This window comes from Rutilus rutilus (assembly GCF_951802725.1).
Source record: "Rutilus rutilus genome assembly, chromosome: 21".
NCBI classification, from domain to species: Eukaryota; Metazoa; Chordata; class Actinopteri; order Cypriniformes; family Leuciscidae; genus Rutilus; species Rutilus rutilus.
Window position 1 is genome coordinate 30,578,468 of NC_140226.1, and position 19,505 is coordinate 30,597,972.

The following is a 19,505-nucleotide window of genomic DNA, read 5'->3' on the forward strand; positions in this document are numbered from 1 at the left end:
GCCGGCCAGTGCATTTCTGCGTCCTTCTGCGGTGGAGGTTGTCTGGGGGAAGGCGTTGTCTTTTCACAATCCTAACCTTACACCTAACCCATTTTTCAACACCAGGTATATGAAATATTGTTTATTGAATAATAAATTGAATTACCAATAATAGTCATTATACAAGTGTATGGAATTTTTGCTAATAGGAAATAGACAATCAAACAGTTCAGTCATAAATAGGCTACAAAGGAAGCACTCTGTAAGAGCTTTAAAGTTAAGTAAAATATAATTGTTATAAAACAACTTTGTCCTAGGTAAAAACAATGTATTTACATGTATCCATTTGGCTGATGTTTTTATATCAAACGCGAATTGATTGCATTGAATTTAAGGTATATACATTTCTATCAGTTCTTGCTTTCCCTGGGAATCGAACCCATGGCCTTGGCGGGCGATGCAAGCACTATGCTCTAGTCTACTGTATTCTTGCACATACAGACTTTTGACTATGCCACATAATCTTGTCCATTTGGAAGCTCATTCTAGCCTAGAACCGTCAATTTATGCAGGAAATTGCATGTGATTGACATGTAATACTACTGATCACATTTATTTCTTTTTATGACAAACTAGTGGTATTTCGGAAATTGCTGAAACACTCTCTGTGAACAAATCTACAATTTATATTAAACTATACATATTTCTTGATTAAAATCAGTGAGTCAGGTGTATAGAAGAGCTTCTATTGACAAAGTAAAAATAGCAAAGCCTCCAAGTATCTGTCAATGTCACAGGCCTAAACATAAATGATTATTCTTATTAGATCCCATCAAACTGATATTTCCACTGGAGCAATGTCTTTGTTAGCTGTCACATCGTATTACTTGAGATGTCTTGTTTCATTGTTAGCAGGGTGGAGATGGTATAAAGTCATAATGACATTACTTGATTTAGATGCTGTTATTTTGCCTGATGTTGAGTGATATCAGAGCGGTATGATGTCTGTCTCTGCAGCGGATGGGAAGAGGCTGGCTTCAGTGGGTCTGGATGACAATCATACCATCGTCCTTTGGGAATGGAGGAAAGGAGAGAAGCTCTCCACCATCCGGTGAGTGAATTAGGCATGCAAGTTTTCTGGCTTGTAGGGCATGTTTGCTAGCTTGGGGCAAGTTATAGTGTACTCCTAAAAGCTGACAAATACACTTAAAAGCTGAGAAATTCACTGTATTTATCTTACAGAAAAATGGACAAAAATATTGATGAATTATCTTGTATACAGGGGCGTATAGAAAATGTTGTCCAATAAAATGGTGTCTAAAATGATGTCCCTCCCCCAATACTACCCGTTTACCTACTTTCCAGGCTGTGTTGTAAACTAAACCCCTTGAATATTTAAAAAATAGACAGTAATTTGATATCTTCCATCTCCAACCTCCTGTTTCAATAGGAACACATGAAAAGTAAATTGCACTCATCAAACTATTTCTTGGGGATTAAAGAGAAAGGTTGTGTTTCCTTCACCAAGCAGCCAAATTCTTTGAAATACATTTTTCCCAGATAAACTTTATTATTTTGCCATGCAAAATGTATATTTACATCCTCTAAAATATATATATTGGTATCAGTCCATTTCAGCAGATTAGCATCGCAGCACTTCTTCATGACATTATCCTGTTTATCATGCAGTCTTTATCTCAGCATGATCATTACCTCAGGAGAAATCGCCTTTTCTCTCCCTGAGGAGTGATTTTCATGATACGACTGGTTTATGTTTCATCCTTCTGTCAGAATGTAGTGTTAGTTGTTAATTAAAGTTGTGTGAAGTCTGATAAGGATATTTTTCCAAATGAAAAATTTCTTAAATTATAATACGACGACGATGATATTATCTCATGATTTCTTATCAGTCTCTGTAAATTAGTATTGTTAAAGTGCCCTTTATTATGCTGGGGTTTTTTTGGGGGGGGATGATATTACCTTTCATGTAGTGTGTTATATAGCTGTTTGTGAATGTAAAAGATCTGCAAAGTTTAAAAGATCAAAGTGCATGATACATTTCATCATTGTCTCACTAAAGAAAGAACTGGTTCTGAACTGCCTAAAATGAGTTGTCAGTAATTCCAATATTTCTTCCTGCACAAACCTATGTAGGTTTGTAACAAATTTGCATAATGTCACATTATGAACCTCATTGGCTGCCGGCCATCGACGTCTACTTTGATCTGCCCTCAAACACTGTATTTGCTGCTGAGGCCTGGAAGACATTAGGTGCTTGACGTAATCATTATCAAGAAATGTATTATTATTTTTGCTCTAACATGGGTTTGAGATTTGAGATTTCCCTCTAAATATTAAACAGGAAATCCCTGGCAAGTAGTCACAACGTCCTAGCACTGTGGTGGCAACGACTTAATACTTCTCAAGAAAATCTAGTATAGATGCACCTATGCTACCGTTACAAGCAACTACAGCTCTTTACCATGGTAAAACACTGTAATGTACATCCTCTCAGGGATTATTATACCTCCTCTTACAGTCTGAAGCGTTTGTATTCCCCTGTCTGTATGCTCTTGAGTTCAGCGACTCTACCCCGGGGCTTTCTCTGGTCGAGAGGATGCTTGTGCGGGTGGAAGTAAATAGGGCCTGACAGTGCAGTCACTGCTCAGTGCTCTGCCTGCTCCACATCGGGCCCTAATGCTAAACCACAGACAGCCACTGTCCCCTGGCACTCAGACAGGTCAATTACAGCCCTACAGTGCCCGCTGTGAACCTTTAAACTCATCAAAATCAGTAGGGGCTGTTCGATTAATCCTTTTTAGGTTTCAGCATAACAAATTAAATGTCTCTCTTTTTGATTTAAAGGGGAAGTAAGGACAAAATATTTGTCATTAAAATCAACCCGTACGTGCCAGACAAATTGATCACCGCTGGAGTGAAACACATGAAGTTTTGGCATAAAGCAGGTAAGACTATTAACTTTTTGTGAAATATGTGAATCACTGTACACTGTACATTGTGAGGTCATCTCACAAACCGTTGATGTTCTCAGGTGGCGGACTGATTGGGAAGAAGGGCAGCATGGGAAAAACCGAGACCATGATGTGTGCGGTGTATGGCTGGTCTGAAGAAATGGTGTTCTCGGGAACCTGCGCTGGAGACATCTGCATCTGGAGAGATATGTTCTTGGTGAAAACCGTCAAAGCTCATGATGGGCCTGTTTTCAGCATGCACGCCCTGGAGAAGGTATCAGATTTAGCTTCAAACGGTAAACAGGAGTTACTTTCTCTTTAAATGTGCTTAGAAATGAAATGCGAATATATTGTTGCTAAGGGTTTCGTGACTGGTGGAAAAGATGGAATAGTGGCTTTGTGGGACGACACGTTTGAAAGATGCCTCAAGACATATGCCATTAAACGATCGGTGCTGGCCCCAGGATCCAAAGGTGAGGACGTCACTTGCATTTCTTGAGTGAAAATGTACTTTTACAAATTACTCTTACTTAAGGAACAGAATACCGTGAGATAACAGGACTTAAAAGGACAGTTCACCCAAAAATGAAAATTCTGTCATCATTTTCTCACCCTCAAGTTGTTCCAAACCTGTATGCATTTCTTTCTTCTGCTGAACACAAAAGAAAATATTATGAAGAATGTCGGTAACCAGACAGTTGATGGACCCCATTGACTTTTTTTTTCCTACCATGGAAGTCAATGTGGCATATAAACTGATTGGTTACCCATATTCCTCAAAATATATTCTTTTGTGTTCAACAAATAGGGCTTTTTAGAGAGTGTATCTATAATAAAGTTTATTTTTCTTGCATAAATCAGGTTTATTAAACAAGAAAAGATAACTTTGCCAAAGGAGTTGCAAATATAAAATAAATAAAAAAAACCTTTTGAATGAATGATTAAATAAATAATTGTAAAAAATATAATGTCGTTAAATGTGGTTAAAATGTAAACAACCCCCTAATGCGAAGCATTTATAAATAAAATAAATAATATTTATTAAGTTGTTTATAATAATAATAATAATACTTTTATTTGTATTGTTAGTATTATTACTATTATAAAAAACGTAATTTTTTTTTATAAATAATATATATTTATTTATTTATTTATTTTACACTGTTTTGCCTTTAAAAATGTTTAGATGTCCGTACTGGACAACAAAACAAAAATACTTGCAGTGTAAAGCTTTAACGGTGTGAATAACTTGGCTGTTAAAGCTAATCAGGTCAAATACCTCCATGTATCCTCTAAGAACACTCAGTGTGTTTAATAAATAGAAAGCCAAGGTCACGGATGCATGTTTATTTATAGCATGTCCCTTCCTGCAGGTTTGCTTTTAGAGGACAACCCCTCCATTCGTGCCATATCTTTGGGTCATGGGCATATTCTTGTAGGAACAAAGAACGGAGAGATTCTGGAGGTGGACAAAAATGGGCCCATCACTCTTCTGGTTCAGGTAAGGCACAAATTCAGCTGTCAGATTAGCTTGACAAGCCACGAAACATGACCATTCTGAAACTAAATAAATAAATAACACAGTAAGAAATGAGGGTTGAATGAAGAATTTCTGTTCGGTTGGCCTTGTTGATTCATTAAACTGAGCTTTACAAGTCTTACCCTCGAGCGGCCTGTCATGTTACATAAACTCACATGCATCCCTGGATGTGAACCTACTCAAATACAGAAATTAGTTTACCTTCATCCTCTCCTCGGGTCATTTTGATACGAAATTCATTTTCTTTGAGTTTTTATTTATTTAAATTGAGCATTCATCGGATTGGTACAAGACCTTGTCGGTTTTGTCACACTTGAAATACATGCACAGTCGCACACACACACACACACACACACACAAATTAAGTTGGTCTAGTTTTTATAAATATTACTCAGAATGTATTTGTGCTTGTTTTATTGTTGGCTAGGGGGAAATAGTACATCTTATTACTTAGAAAAGTAATAGCCCACCTCTCTTCAACAACCCGCTTGAGTTGAGGCATCATTCATGGCCGTCTCAAAAATGGTGAATGATGAATTAGATACTGAAGTTTAATGCTCACCCCTGTGAAAATGAAGTATATCATACTTATTATGGAAATAATATACTTGTTTAAAAGAATAAACTATGATCTGAATGGATGTTAATTTCAATTAAATGAAAATGTATTATAGCTATATTTAAATGCAATTAACTGAACTTTAGAGTGCTTCTTAAATACATCTTTATATGTAATTTCATAATTACTTTTATTGTCTTAAAAATATATATGAAATATGGCTGTACTGCCAAATGTACTGACACGCATTTATGGTAAATGAAGTAAAAATATATATAAACATATATAATGACATTTCTTTTGAAACTTTTACGTACCTAAATACATATTTGAAATGATGTTTAACAATTTAGCACCTTTAAAAATCTTGTTACCATTTTTGTTTTCTCACAGCAGCACCTGTAAATGAGCCTGAGAATGAATGAGTCACTCAAGTGTCTGTCTCTGCACCTGCCCTCACCACTCAACCACTTTGTAATGTTTTGCTCCAGTTTCATTTCAGAGACAAATGAAATGTTCCCGGGGCTGTTGTTGTAATAAATGGTAAACAGCAGTGACTGCAGACCAGGCAAAAAGAGTAGATTTCCAATATTTCTGTACTCAGACAGCCGTGGTTTAGTTTTCAGCATGGCAAGGAACTGCTGGTTTTTGGACACTGATTAAATGTGTATTTGTTTGTCTCGTGTGACTTGTGTTTTAGAGTCGGGTGCAATCATTAGTTAAAGGTTGGTGCTTGTTATTGAAGTCATTGTTTACCTACTAATTGTTACATATCAGTTGGTACATACCCTTCATTGCATTATGTGAGCTTTTTAATTCGTCAAGCGATAGTTAGGGTGTAGAAAAAAATGCATGTTGCATTTAGCAAGTAAATATGCCTTATTCAGAGCTTTTTCTAGGTCCTACTCACTGCTAGAAAATATTTGAGCTTAATTGAATTCTTATTTATTGCTCTCTGAAATGCTTTTTGGCAAAACCTTTTATGAATCCCATGGGTGCATCACGTCCAGTTTATAGCAGAATACACTGTGGGGAAATTGTGCACACTGACAGCTAGTGGTGGAACGGATCACAAAATTCACGGTTCAGATCATTTGGGTTCAGATCATTCATATACATCGGAAATAAACAATCAAATTTGTTTTTCTAATGATAAAAAACTAAAACCAAAATACACAAGGTTAAAACAATAAGCTGAACAGAAAATAAATTAACAATGATTTAAGTTTTAAAATGTAATTTTGTTTTTCAAATGATGAAAAAAACTAAAACTAACAATTATAAAGTGGAGATATATATATATGGGTAACTTTGCTTTTCATTTATTACTTAAAGCTCACTTGACGTTCTTCAATAGCTACTACATCAAAAACTACTAGCCTAACTGATAAAGTTCACACATTATTTAAAACAAGTTAACTCTCAGTAATAAAATAAGAACAAATACACAAATTACAAGCAGAGATAATACTAAATAACAAAGTTACAAAGTCTAACAGTAGTATTCATGTACAGAAATGAATAATTAAGCATAAATGTAAAATAACACTATTTTTTCACTGTATAACTGTTCACTTATGACATAAACAAGAGAATACTTGCCGAGACGGGCATTTAGACATGATTTTGAGTTTATGTGTCCGTTCAAGGGCAAGAAAACGCGAAAGAGGAATCAATTTGTTGTTCGAGCGCTGTCTTAAACGCGCGTCTCTCTCTCTCTCTCCCTCTCTCTCTCTCTGCGTGTGCTTCTTGTGTGTGAGTCACAATTTTCCCCTTGTCTTCTGCGTTTAAAATTGTTTGAATGTGTAAATTGGAAAGACGAAACACATGCAAATTATAAACTTTCACTCTGTGATGGTTAAATTTAGCAGTTAATCCTCGAATCATATGCGTGGCGAAGCGTGTTGCCTGATCCGTTCCTCCCCCACTGACAGCATTATTTATTTGAATGTACATTTTTTGTTTTGCATCCAATAGACACACACACACACAAAATAAATTAAATAAAATGTAAAGGTATAGCTCCTTGGATATGGGAGATTATGGCCATGTTCAGACTGGCAGCAAAAATCTGATTTTTTGCATATCCAGATTTTATCCAGAGTTTTGAAAGTCTAGACAGCAAAAAACACACACAAAAAACATCGAATTTTTTCGAATCTTATTCAAACCACATAATAGAGGGGGTTTGAAATGCGATTCCAAACACATTTTTACAGATGCGTCTCGGTCTGGAAATACTTAAATCGGATTTCAAACTGCCTTTTAATGCGACACTCAACAATAATGTCGAAACTGTTGACGGAAATGCCGGAATTATTCATACAATGTTCAAATGGTCTGTCCAAAGATTTGAGCGTTTTCCTGTGCGACGGAGAAGTTCTGCACCTCATCTCGACAGGACACTTATTTGGAGAGTGAGATGATGCACCTCCACTTTTCCTGAATCCGTTTTGAAAGCTTTGTAACTCCTACAGTACGCCATTACCAGAACAACCCATGCAGATCGATTGGTTGTCTGGACACACAAATCTGATTTGATCACTTGCAATTAAAAGTACAGACAGTCTGCTTGAAAAGATCTGATTTGCCTGCAGTCTGAGTGAACATCGCCTGCCATACTGGGACTGTACAGCATCACTCCATCACTGTGATCCAGACTCCTGAATCAGCTCTTTAACACTGTGTCTGGATATATGCCCAGTTATAATGATCTTCTCCATCATTTGATGAATTACTACTGCCATGCTCACTTGAAAAATGTAGATGAACATTTCTTTTAAAGAGAATTTCTCAGGCAGTAAAAGTGTGTAATACTTTTCAGTAAAACTTTTATAGTGTATAATGAGCAAAATTTTCATAGAATGGTAGGTGGTGTGTTTGTGCAGAAAAGAACACTATAAAAATTGAATCATGGGTCTATATTTTTGATCATTACAAATAATTGTGTATATTTTACTAAGAAAATTGTGGTTCAGTGTTGTATAGAAAATATTTCATAACATTTCTCTAAGAGAACTTGTTCAATTATGCCATTGTTAGTTCCCAGCATGCTTTGCACATGGCTGGAAATGGAGAGCAAATATTGAAATGAAGTGTTATTTTGTGTGTTTTTGAGTAAAGGGAGACATCTGTTAATGTTTAATGTTCAGTTATGTTATGTTTGACATGTGAAAGAGTTTCTATTATGTTGAAGTTTTGATAGTTACCTTTGTGCAGAAGAGTGAGGCTTATGGTTAGTCTGTGGATAACTGCATGTATTAATACTCTAAAGCATGTTGCTTTGTTCATTGAGCAATAACTTAGCACAGAAACAAACTAGCATTATAGCTGAGCAGCATACCGTATTTTAATTATACAATATAACTCAAAGTCAAATATAAACTGGTTATTTCCATTCACTCTATTTCACACACTTTTGAGTGTCAACTTAAAATAAAAAAAGCATATTTCACTCAAAATATTAAATTGTAAATGACAGTTATGTTGGTTTGTTAGTGTATAATAAATAGAGTGTGTGTGTGTGTGTGTGTGTGTGTGTGTGTGTGTGTGTGTGTGTGTGTGTGTGTGTGTGTGTGTGTGTGTGTGTGTGTGTGTGTGTGTGGTGGGATGTATTTAGGGTCACATGGAGGGCGAGGTCTGGGGTCTTGCCACTCACCCTCATCTGCCCCTGTGTGCCACTGTCAGCGATGATAAGACCCTGCGCATATGGGACCTTTCCCCCAGCCACTGCATGCTCGCCGTACGCAAACTCAAGAAAGGTAAGCAGATGCTTACTCGTTACACTACATTACAAACTTCCACTGTTTCATGTGTTCACAGAGGACACAATACATGCTCTTCATGTCACATTAAGTGCACTTCTTGCAAATTACAAATTGCACTTTTTGTGTTATGAAACTGTCATGAAAGTTTACTTTAAGTACACTTGAATGGCCTTTTATTTTATTAATATAATATTATTTGCAAGTATATTTTATAATAAATGTACTTTTTAAGATTTGAAGTACACTTCAAGTGAACATTCAATACAATTAAGGGCATTTATTTTTTACAAGCGTTGGAATGGATTGTTCGTCAGTCGCTGCCTTTACTTCAATTCATAGCCGGAAACAATCAATTTCAAGACAATTACTGTCAGACTTCAAACTAGATTAAATGGATCGCCAGCTTAATTGTACAAGATTCACCCCAAAATGAAACTTTATTTACATTATTTACTCACTTTCAATGTCATTTCAAACCTGCATGACTGTATTTCTTCTGTGGAACATAAAATAATATATTTTGAGAAATGTCTCAATAGAAGTCAATGGTAACCAAAACTGCTTACCAACGACATTTTTCTAAATATTCCACAGAAGAAAGAAAGTCAATACAAAGTCATATAGTCTCAACCTTTCCCTTTAAAACCAACTAGTCAACTATCATTTAGACAGTCCCCAGACTGGTCTATTTTGAAAATATATTGCTTTGTACATCCGTAATATAATGTCTAAAAACCCTTACAGCAAAATAAACCATGCCAAGGGTAACTGTTATGATTTAACAACATGGCCAACTATAGAAAAGCTTGTTGTTCAATGACATACATTCAAAGCACAAATGCATTACAGTCTACAAACAGTAACAGTAAATCAGCCCCTCTGTCTGATTATAAATAGCCTGTTATCTATGAACTTGTCTTGTAATTTGTATTCCAAGCTTGGCCTACACTTGTTTGACCTCGTTATGCTTCAGAAACTCAGTTTGCATTGAAAAATGTAACTTAAGTAAAGAACACTCAGCTTGCAAATTAGCCCAAGATCATATTAGCCCAGAATCTCTAAAGGAAATGGTTACAAAAAGGAACCATTGGCGCTCATCCATGGAATACTATATAGACCAGCGATTTAATCAAATAAAGCTTGATAGGCCAAATCCTTAAGGTGAGCTATCAACTCTTCATCAACCCTAATTAAATTATATTATAATGGTTATCCTTAGAGTACACTGGGTCTTTGCATATTTACTTTTAATTAAGAATGATAACTTACTTCACAATGATTTGAGGATTGTTTAATCGGTTCAAGAGATTAACCTAAAAATGTTAATTCTGTCTATCACTTTAATTTAATGTTATGGCTTAAATTATATTTTTATATATGTTATGGTTTTTAATAAAATTCTATACTATTTTGTCAATAAATAAGAAAATAAAACATCAAGTAAAATCAATCAATTGAATTGCTACACATGAATGCAGGCGTCACAACATTCTCATGTACAGTATGAAAAATTATACATTTTAATATTTTTCTGATGATTACATTTAACAGTGTTATTGATTTATTATTAAAATGCTTTTTAGGACAAACACTAAGTGAACATTAGATGTAAGTAAAAGGGAATATAAATATACAAATAGTAGCATGCAGAATTATCCACCAATAATATAAATCCAATATCGACAGATATAACTTATATGCTGCGGTTTTGTCATTTTGGCGTTGACAAACACAACCTAAAGCTTTCATTGTACGGAAGAGATTGAACTTTTAGCTACATTTTTTCTTTTGAATTTCACAGAAGAATTATAGTCATACGGCTTTGAAACAACACAAGTGAATAAATGGTGATTGGTGATAGTTGAACTAACCTTTTAACTTACTTCATGGGCATTTTTCGACATTGGTTCATAAAGAGAACCAGTCTTTTCAGCTGTCATGATAGATTTTTTACGACAAAAGCTCTTGACGTGACATGGCATTTGACGGTTATAACTTCTTGCAGGCGGGCGATGTTGCTGCTTCTCTCCAGACGGGAAAGCTCTGGCTGTGGGCCTCAACGATGGATGCTTCCTCATCGTCAACGCAGACACTCTAGAAGACCTGGTGTCATTTCATCACCGCAAAGACATCATATCAGAAATACGCTTTTCTCCTGGTTAGTTAACACACTCATTTCAGTACATAAGATTGGGTAACACTTTATTTTACAGTGTCATTGTTACATATGTTACATGTAGTTACGAACTATAAATTATGCATAATTACATGCAAACCAAACCAAACCCTAATCCTAACCCTATAGTAAGTACATGTAATTACTGAATATTACTCAGTACTTAAATGTATAATTACAGTGTAACAAAGACTCATTAAAATAAAGTGTAACCAAAGATTGATACAGTGGAAACGCCTTGAGTACTGAGACCAAGAATATAACATTTGAATTATTTCATCTGATGTATTCAGTACGATAGTATGAGCTATTTCTGTACCTTCACATACACTAATGTAATTAACGCATATTTACAGGAATGTATTAACATATTAATGAGAATGTGATATCTGGGTCATGGTAAGAGCTCAAAATTAAAAATCTGATTTTTTTTATTACAGTAACAGGCAAGTATTTGGCTGTTGCATCAGGTGACAGCTTTGTGGATATTTACAACGTGATGAACAGCAAGAGGGTTGGTGTGTGCAAAGGATCCATGAACTACATCACCCATCTGGACTGGGACAAGAGAGGTGAGAGAGATACGAAGGCAATATTTCAAAGAGAAAATGAGTCAAGGGACATTCACACTGACAGAGTTTTGCAGCAACAATTCGTGACCAGAAGTCATTCATCTTCACTAAGAGTTAGAGATTTCAGGCAATGAGCGATAGAAACAGAGAGGCGATAAAAGCTGAGGCAAGTTTAACTTTATGCCGTTATGCAATGTGGCGACTAGTGGAAATAAAGACATTGGAGTTCTTTGTGATCTGTGTTCTGGTAGATTTGAGAGTAGGCAATATTTCAAGAAAGTTTGATTCATGCATTGATTTTCCATCATCTTGTTCATGATATGATGCATTGTGCACTGCTGCAATTTATGGTCAAATTATTTGTCCCCAAGAATGTTAATTAAGATAATTCATTGTCTAAATGTAATAGGACATCAAATGTTTTACCAGCAATATATTCCATTTGCTGTCAGACCGTCTAGATCGCACAAAAGTGCTCTATAAGTGGCCTTGAACCAAAACCAAGCCCTTTGGATCTGTATCGCAACATTTCATTCAAAGCAAAAAGGTATTTGACATGTAAAAAAATAAAATAAAATATACATTATAACTAAGTCATTGGCTTAAAATAAAATAAAATAAATGTGGATTTAACTACAGTCTTAACTACACTTTTTAGCTCCACATTTAATATTTCTAATGAATAGAAAATGAATAAATAACCAGTTTATTAAATGTATCTAGCACTAGCAGTGTCCAACAATATATATGAGACAGTAAATCTAATTAAGGGCACAGTTGTTCGCTGTAGTGGAAATAATGCCACAGCTGAAGTCAACCAACAGTGCAGCCACATGATAACCTGTCAGTTTGAACGTTCCTTCATGAGTGAAACTGCTTCCCAATTAATAAGGCTTTATATGAAGTTTGCATAAACAGGCAAACATGCATGGGTTGGACAATGAAACTGAAACACCTTGTTTTAGACCACAATAATGTATTAGTATGGTGTAGGGCCTCCTTTTGCGCCCAAACAGCACCAATTCGTCTCATGAATGTCAAATACAAGTCCTGTGGCCAGAGGGATTTTGTGCCATTCCTCTTCCAGAACAATGTCGAGGTCACTATATGATGCTGGAAAACGTTTTCTGACCTGCTCCTCCAAAAAAAAAACTAAAGTGTCTCAAAAGTATTTAGATGTGGTAACTGTGCAGGTCATGTGAGATGTTCAACTTCACTTTCACGTTCCCCAAACCATTCTGTCACAAGTCTTGCTATGTGTATTGATGCATTATCATGCTGATACACGGCACCCACGTAGGGTACAATGTTTGAACCGTTAGGTGAACATGGTCCTCCAGAATTGTTCGGTAGTCCTTGGCAGTGACACGTCCATCAAGCACAGTAGGGAATGCCATGATAATGCAGGCCAAACCATCACTGATCCACCGCCGTGCTTCACTCCAGGCACGCAACAGTCCAGGTGTTGGGCCTCTTTGTGACAGTGAACAGGACCAATCAGAGAACAATACATGTTTCACATTGTCCACAGCCCAAGATTTACTCTGTTGGCCCCATTGAAACCGACATTTGGTATTGCCTATAGCAGCCCGACCATGGATATTGTCTCTGTGGAGCTCCTGAGAGTCTAGGTGCGCATTTCATTCTGCAGTGAGTTGGGCAGCATGTTTTTTGGATACAATACAAGTTAGTACCCGGATTGCTGTCCTGGGGCCGGCCGGTTGCACCAGCTGGACGTACACCCGGTCGTAAGACTAAACTTAACGTAAAATGCGTTTTAATTCCTGTGGGGAATTGATACCTGTTGCACCATCTGGGTGTAGCGCACGTCTGAGACTAAATCTTACACCTAGTCAAAGGTAGGTGTAAAGTGAGAAGTCTTGACTTGTTTCCATGGTGAAAATAAAGATAACGAAAAACGTTGAGACAATGGCACGTCTGGTGTACAGGCTACACGATCAGCGGGCTTTCCGGCGTGAAAGAGTAATGAAAAGGCCGCACCAATCCTCTAGATATATATGGAGAAAGAGAATTTATTGAACATTTTCATTTCAGCAGGGATGTAGTTTTAGGTGGTGCAACAGGTGTAAATACTCATCGGAAAGCTGGACGTAACTAAGTCCAGCGTAGAGCTTACACCCAACTTCTTTACGTCCAGCTGGTGCAACCGGCCCCTGGTCACAGAAGAGCCAGCAAGACGTTCGCCAACAATTTGTCCTCATTTGAACTCTGACATTCTCCCATTATGTTGTGTGGATTGCGATATTTTTTGTGCAGCTGTACTATTACCAGGCCAGGCCGCACATATACGTATATAGCCATGAAACCTCCAACACTATATTGGCCAGTGTTTCAGCTTCATTGTCCAGCTTCATTGTCCAGCCCTTGTAGATTAATATAGTGACTCTACATATAATCACAAACTGCAGGTTGGCCATACAGTATCTTGGTAGAATTCGTATTTTTGAGAATACATTTTTGAGCTTAACTTTGTTACATCGCAGTGTCTCTCTTCTGTTATCTTGTATTAGGGAAGCTTTTGCAGGTCAACACATCGGTGAAGGAACAGCTATTTTTTGAGGCCCCTCGTGGGAAGAAGCAAACCATTCCTGCCACAGAGGTATGGATCCTGAACATCTCACCGTGTGTCACCCTGAGAGGGGAAGGGCACTCTTAAGGGCAAGAACATGGCCCACTTTTCATTATCTTGACTCTAAATTTGGAGGCATGGAATTAGGCCGTGCTTAAGGCCACGGTACGTTGGGACAGACAGTGAACACTTACCTTAACAACTTAAGATTTAGTTAGAGCTGGAAGCCCTTCAAAGTTTCTGATCACCTGCCTTTAGCTTCTGTAGGAGGCATTTTGGCCTGAATCCCTGTTCGATTGAGTTGGATTTTAATATCGTAATGAATGCTGCCAATTCATATTCATTAAAAGTGTTGTTCAAAGTTATTCTTCAGCTTTAAAGCATAAACTCTAAATATTGATTAAAAAATATTGTTCTGATTAGGGGAAGACTTAGCAATATAATTAGCCAGATTTTCTTACTAACTTGTAACTTTTATCTGGCCATTTTGAGATGAACCAGAAGATCCCATGCTGCCTTCTTCCTTCCTCAGGTGGACAAGATTGACTGGAGCACATGGACGTGTGTGTTGGGAAGTTCCTGTGAGGGAATTTGGCCTGTGGTCAGTGAAGTTACTGAAGTAACGGCCGCGTGTCTTAGCAATGACAAGAAGTTGTTAGCGACCGGGGATGACCTTGGATATGTCAAGCTCTTCAAATATCCAGTCAAGGTTAGGAAAGTGTTATCTAGTCATTAATTATTACTATCACTCATACTAAGGGATAGTTCTCCCCCCAAAAAATTATTTTGTCATCATTTACCAAAACTATATGACTTTCTTTGGAATCTGTGGAACACAAAAAAAGACATTTGATTTGTCTATACATTGAAATTCATTGGGGTTCAGGGTTGTTTTGGACCCTACTGACTTTCATTGTTTGTGAAAAAACAGTTAGTGTTTAAAACATTGATGCCTCAAATTAAATTATAATGTTATTTATTGCATCTTTTAAAAAGTAATAATTTTGGATTATTATGATCGATCTGATTTCTAGAAATATAGATTGAAAAAATACTTTTGACCAAAAAAAAAACTCAAATATGCTACAGCCAAATGTATTAGGTTTTCCTAAATTACATTTATGGTTTGTTCAAACCCTAAATTTTGAAGAAGAAGAAGAAAAATATTTATAAAACCATATATATTTTATCAATATATTTAGTATATATATAACTTAGTTTTCACCATAAACTAAAGCTAAATTATAATATGAAAGTAGTTTTTTTCCGCCTTATAAAACTAAAAACATTTTGTTAGTCATTTTGTTAAATGATGTTTAATTTAATTTAATTTACTTAATATTGATGAATACAACTTCAAAGTACCTTAATGTTTGTTGTGGTGTCTTTTTACAATATGCATCATATTTTCTCTTATGTATTAAAAAAGCCCACAATCATTTCTGCAGTCAGAAAGCTAGCCAGTATGTGTTCTGTATATCAACCCTGATATCAAGCCAAAATACTATTTAAACAGAATTGTTTCTTAATTTTTTTCTATGGGGAGTGTTAGTTGTTTTTATACGAACTGAACAAACAGGTTTACATTGGAAACCACTATTTTCTATTATACTAATATAAAAATGCTCTTTAAAAAAATGGCCTGGCCGTTTTACTTTTACTGTAGATATTTAGATTTTATTATTTACTGTACCTACATGCCTGTTAACATTTTCATTATCTGAATAGGGAAAATACGCCAAGTTTAAGCGGTACATTGCCCACAGTACCCATGTGACTAATGTGCGCTGGTCACATGACGACTCTTTGCTGGCGTCTGTCGGTGGCTCCGACACCTGTCTGATGATCTGGAACCATGAGAACGAGGGCTGCCGAGAGGCCAGACAGTGTGACAGCGAAGAGTCTGACATCGAGAGCGAAGATGATGGAGGTGAAAAAGATCATTCATAAAAAACAATTATCTCTGCTATCCACTGCCATCTAGATTTAAAGAGGGTAGCCATCCATCATATTACCATATGGCAAGATATAAAAGTAAAGTGTCTCTCCATCTGTGTGTTGCTCTGTGTAGGGTATGACAGTGATGTAACCCGGGAGAATGAGCTCATGTATGTTATCAAGGCCTTATCCACAAACTTGCGACCCATGACGGGGGTCAAGCCCCACTTCCAACAGAAGGAGCCAACGGTAGACGAAAGGTAGGTTAGGAGTGACACCCAGTGTAACATTGATGTTCACAGCAAGACTGTAACAATTCTGTAATATAATGTTATAGTAAGGTCAAACAGCAAGGATGAACAACTTTGGATGGAGCATGGATTGCTTCTCTTTTTTCATTACTTTATTTTTCTTTGGTAGCTTAAAGAATACACTTTATTTTACCCACTTTAGACATTCTACTAACTATACGTAACTTTGTAACTACATGTCAACTAACTCTCATTAGAGTATTAGTAGACTGTTATGGTTAGGATAGGGTTAGTGGAATAAATTGACATGTAGTTGCAAAGTTACTTATAGTCAGTAGAACATCTGTTGGGGAGCATCAAAATACTAAGCAGACAGTCTACTAATACTCAAATGAGAGTTAGTTGACATGTAGTTGCAAAGTTACTCATAGTTCTATTTAACAGGGTTCAAATAAGCATTTATATTGGGATGATAGATAGATAGATAGATAGATAGATAGATAGATAGATAGATAGATAGATAGATAGATAGATAGATAGATAGATAGATAGATAGATAGATAGATAGATAGATGGATAGATGGATTGATAGATGGATTTTTTAAAAGCTGTAACCCTGTAATATGAAGTTTTGAATACTCTTAGTTATCCACTTTACTATAAGCTCTTGTATTTCAAATTCACCATCACTCTACCACTAATATGCCATTTTGAATGAGCTCATGTTGGTGGCACAATCTCTAAAGCCAAACTATTTACTGTCTCCTGCTCCTGCTGGAATACCACACTAAACTGTCTTTAACAGGGATGTTCCTGGTTGAATACCAGGTTACATCTATTCTTTTTTTTTTTTTACCATAGTAAATTATTTCGATTTGCCTATTGAATATTACGTTTACAATAAAGCACTTATAATGGAGGTCTATGGGCAAAGGCATTTCCCCGGAATTAAAATACACACTGTTTCAAAGGTATAGCTACAAGATTTAGACATTATATGGGCTAGCATAAGAATAGTGACCTTACTAAACAGAAGTTCCTTCATTTAGAATAGTAGTGTAACGACGTCCACTTTGACCCGCTCTCAAACACTGTAGTTGTAGTTGAGGCTGGAAGAGTTTGGTTTACAAATGACTAGAAGACGCTGTTTTCTGCGCTGCAAATCCATGCTACAAATTCTTTCTACAAGTTATTTCTTGACCTTGGATGCAGGTAAACCAATTGTAGGAGACCTTTAAAGGGGTGGTTGATTATGATTTCACTTTTCTAACTTTAGTTAGTGTGTAATGTTGCTGTTTGAGCATAAACAACATCTGCAAAGTTACGACACTCAAAGTTCAAAGCAAAGGAAGATATCGTTTTTTAAGGACTACAACAAAAGGCTGGTAGAGACTACACGACATTCCTCCCAGGTTAGTGACATCCCTAACCCTAAAATTTACATAAACCCCACCCCCGGGAACTTATGTAAATTCCATGTCGAGAAGAGGAAGAGTTGTTGTAGTAAAGGACATTTGTGAGTCTGCTCAAGCTGTCTCATCCGTCTTTTCACATGCAATACAGTACGTAACACAAATGCACTAGCATGTTACTCTGTAGGCATCTTACAACAGTTCCCACACAAGCGAATTTAAAGATTATCATGACAGAATATGCTAATCAAAGACTTGAAGATATTTAACTCCACATCAGCAACATAAACTCATCAACTAGCCATTCAGAAACATCCTGTTGCATTCTACATGTTGTCACTTCTTGAGTCTCTCAATCATTATCCGACTCCAGTTTAAACATAAAAGGCAGAACAGTTTCTGACAATTTAGTGCTTGTCTGCATGAGATACTTGAGTGTGCATTGTCTAGCACACACAAGCTCTTGAAGCTCCGCCCTCTGTGCCGGGAGCAGCAGCTCATTTGCATTTAAAGGGACACACACGAAACGACGCGTTTTTACTGACCCTCAAAAAGGGACAATTTTAACATGCTGAAAAAAATGATCTGTGGGGTATTTTGAGCTAAAGCTTCACATACATACTCTGGGGACAACAGAGACTTATTTTACATATTATAAAAAGGAGCATTTTACCACCCCTTTAAAATAGCATATTAGGGGCACTTTAAATAACAGTTTTGTACTGAATTGTATTTAAAAATACATTCTTCACATAAAAATACATGTTTCACATGCTTGTGGTTGCATTGCCCATAGATTCCCATTGTAAATGCATTACTGCAGATGTGATTTTTGTTTTGACATATTCAGGGATTAATCGAAATTGAGCTCAAGTTCAATTGAGAAGTTTTATTAACAATTTGAACTACCACAAGGCATTTAAAAACATTGAGTGCATATTCTGGAGCTCTTTGGCTTTGAGTGACATGCTACCCTCATGTCTGTCTTTTCCAATTTTCCTCACTCCTCTGTCTGTCTCTGCACTCCACTCCTCTCTCTCACCATGTGAAGGCAGGGCGTAGTCAGGTAAGAAGATCAATAAAAAGTGTCATTTGTTGAGAATATAACCAGTTTCATGTGCCTCCTCCTCTCATGCTCTTCGGATGTTTGCTAGGCCGCATGGCAACAGCCATCAAATCCATAAACCCACGTACCTTTCCCTGAACTGAACCATAAAACCGCATGTCGCTAAGTTTTTGCTCTTATTTTAAACTCAATATGCTTTAAAAGCAGGTCATTTAAGTCTTAAATTAGAGTAGATGCACAGCATTATGTTAAGTGCTTTGTTGGAAGATATTTTGTCATTGCTTTGAAGTGACTTTATTACTGCTTTCCACCGCTAATTATTTAAAGAGTAATGCTGCTTCTTTGGCTGCTGGGAACTTTGCTCATGCTTTGCTCCCTGCATTCTCTCTCAAGACGATTAAAGGATTAGTTCACCCAAAAACGACAATTATGTCATAATTTACCCTCATGCTGTTTCACTTTCTTCCATTCAATTACTTTCTTCCATGTAAGACAATGAGAAATTTAAAATAATGCAGTTGGCCACTCAGTATCCCCACCACCCCACAAAGAACAAGTGGTTTGGAAGATGGACGGACGCATTCTTTTCCAAGCAATGACAATAAATGTGGACTGAAGCTTCTCAAGCTTCAAAAAAGTGTCATGAAACATGACTCATGCACTACATTGCAAAGTTTATAAAG

At 36.5% G+C, this 19,505-nt stretch overlaps 1 protein-coding gene across 2 annotated transcripts in view; it reads left to right on the forward strand.

Annotated features, from left to right (window-relative positions):
- eml5 (EMAP like 5) overlaps positions 1–19,505 on the forward strand; it is a 101,320-nt gene that overhangs the window by 66,431 nt on the left and 15,384 nt on the right. Inside the window, exons 16-28 of one of the 2 annotated variants that reach the window (XR_014625771.1) lie at positions 997–1,090; positions 2,845–2,945; positions 3,032–3,225; positions 3,313–3,424; positions 4,325–4,452; positions 8,670–8,811; positions 10,823–10,975; positions 11,434–11,565; positions 14,097–14,185; positions 14,688–14,864; positions 15,884–16,085; positions 16,227–16,353; positions 18,808–18,822. Coding sequence is in view for 1 of the 2 variants with exons in the window: in XM_084393813.1 (XP_084249939.1) it covers positions 997–1,090; positions 2,845–2,945; positions 3,032–3,225; positions 3,313–3,424; positions 4,325–4,452; positions 8,670–8,811; positions 10,823–10,975; positions 11,434–11,565; positions 14,097–14,185; positions 14,688–14,864; positions 15,884–16,085; positions 16,227–16,353; positions 18,819–18,822 (1,655 nt within the window). In the remaining variant the exon portion in view is untranslated. The remainder of the gene's footprint in view (positions 1–996; positions 1,091–2,844; positions 2,946–3,031; positions 3,226–3,312; positions 3,425–4,324; positions 4,453–8,669; positions 8,812–10,822; positions 10,976–11,433; positions 11,566–14,096; positions 14,186–14,687; positions 14,865–15,883; positions 16,086–16,226; positions 16,354–18,807; positions 18,823–19,505) is intronic. The other variant, XM_084393813.1, reaches the window with a different exon arrangement.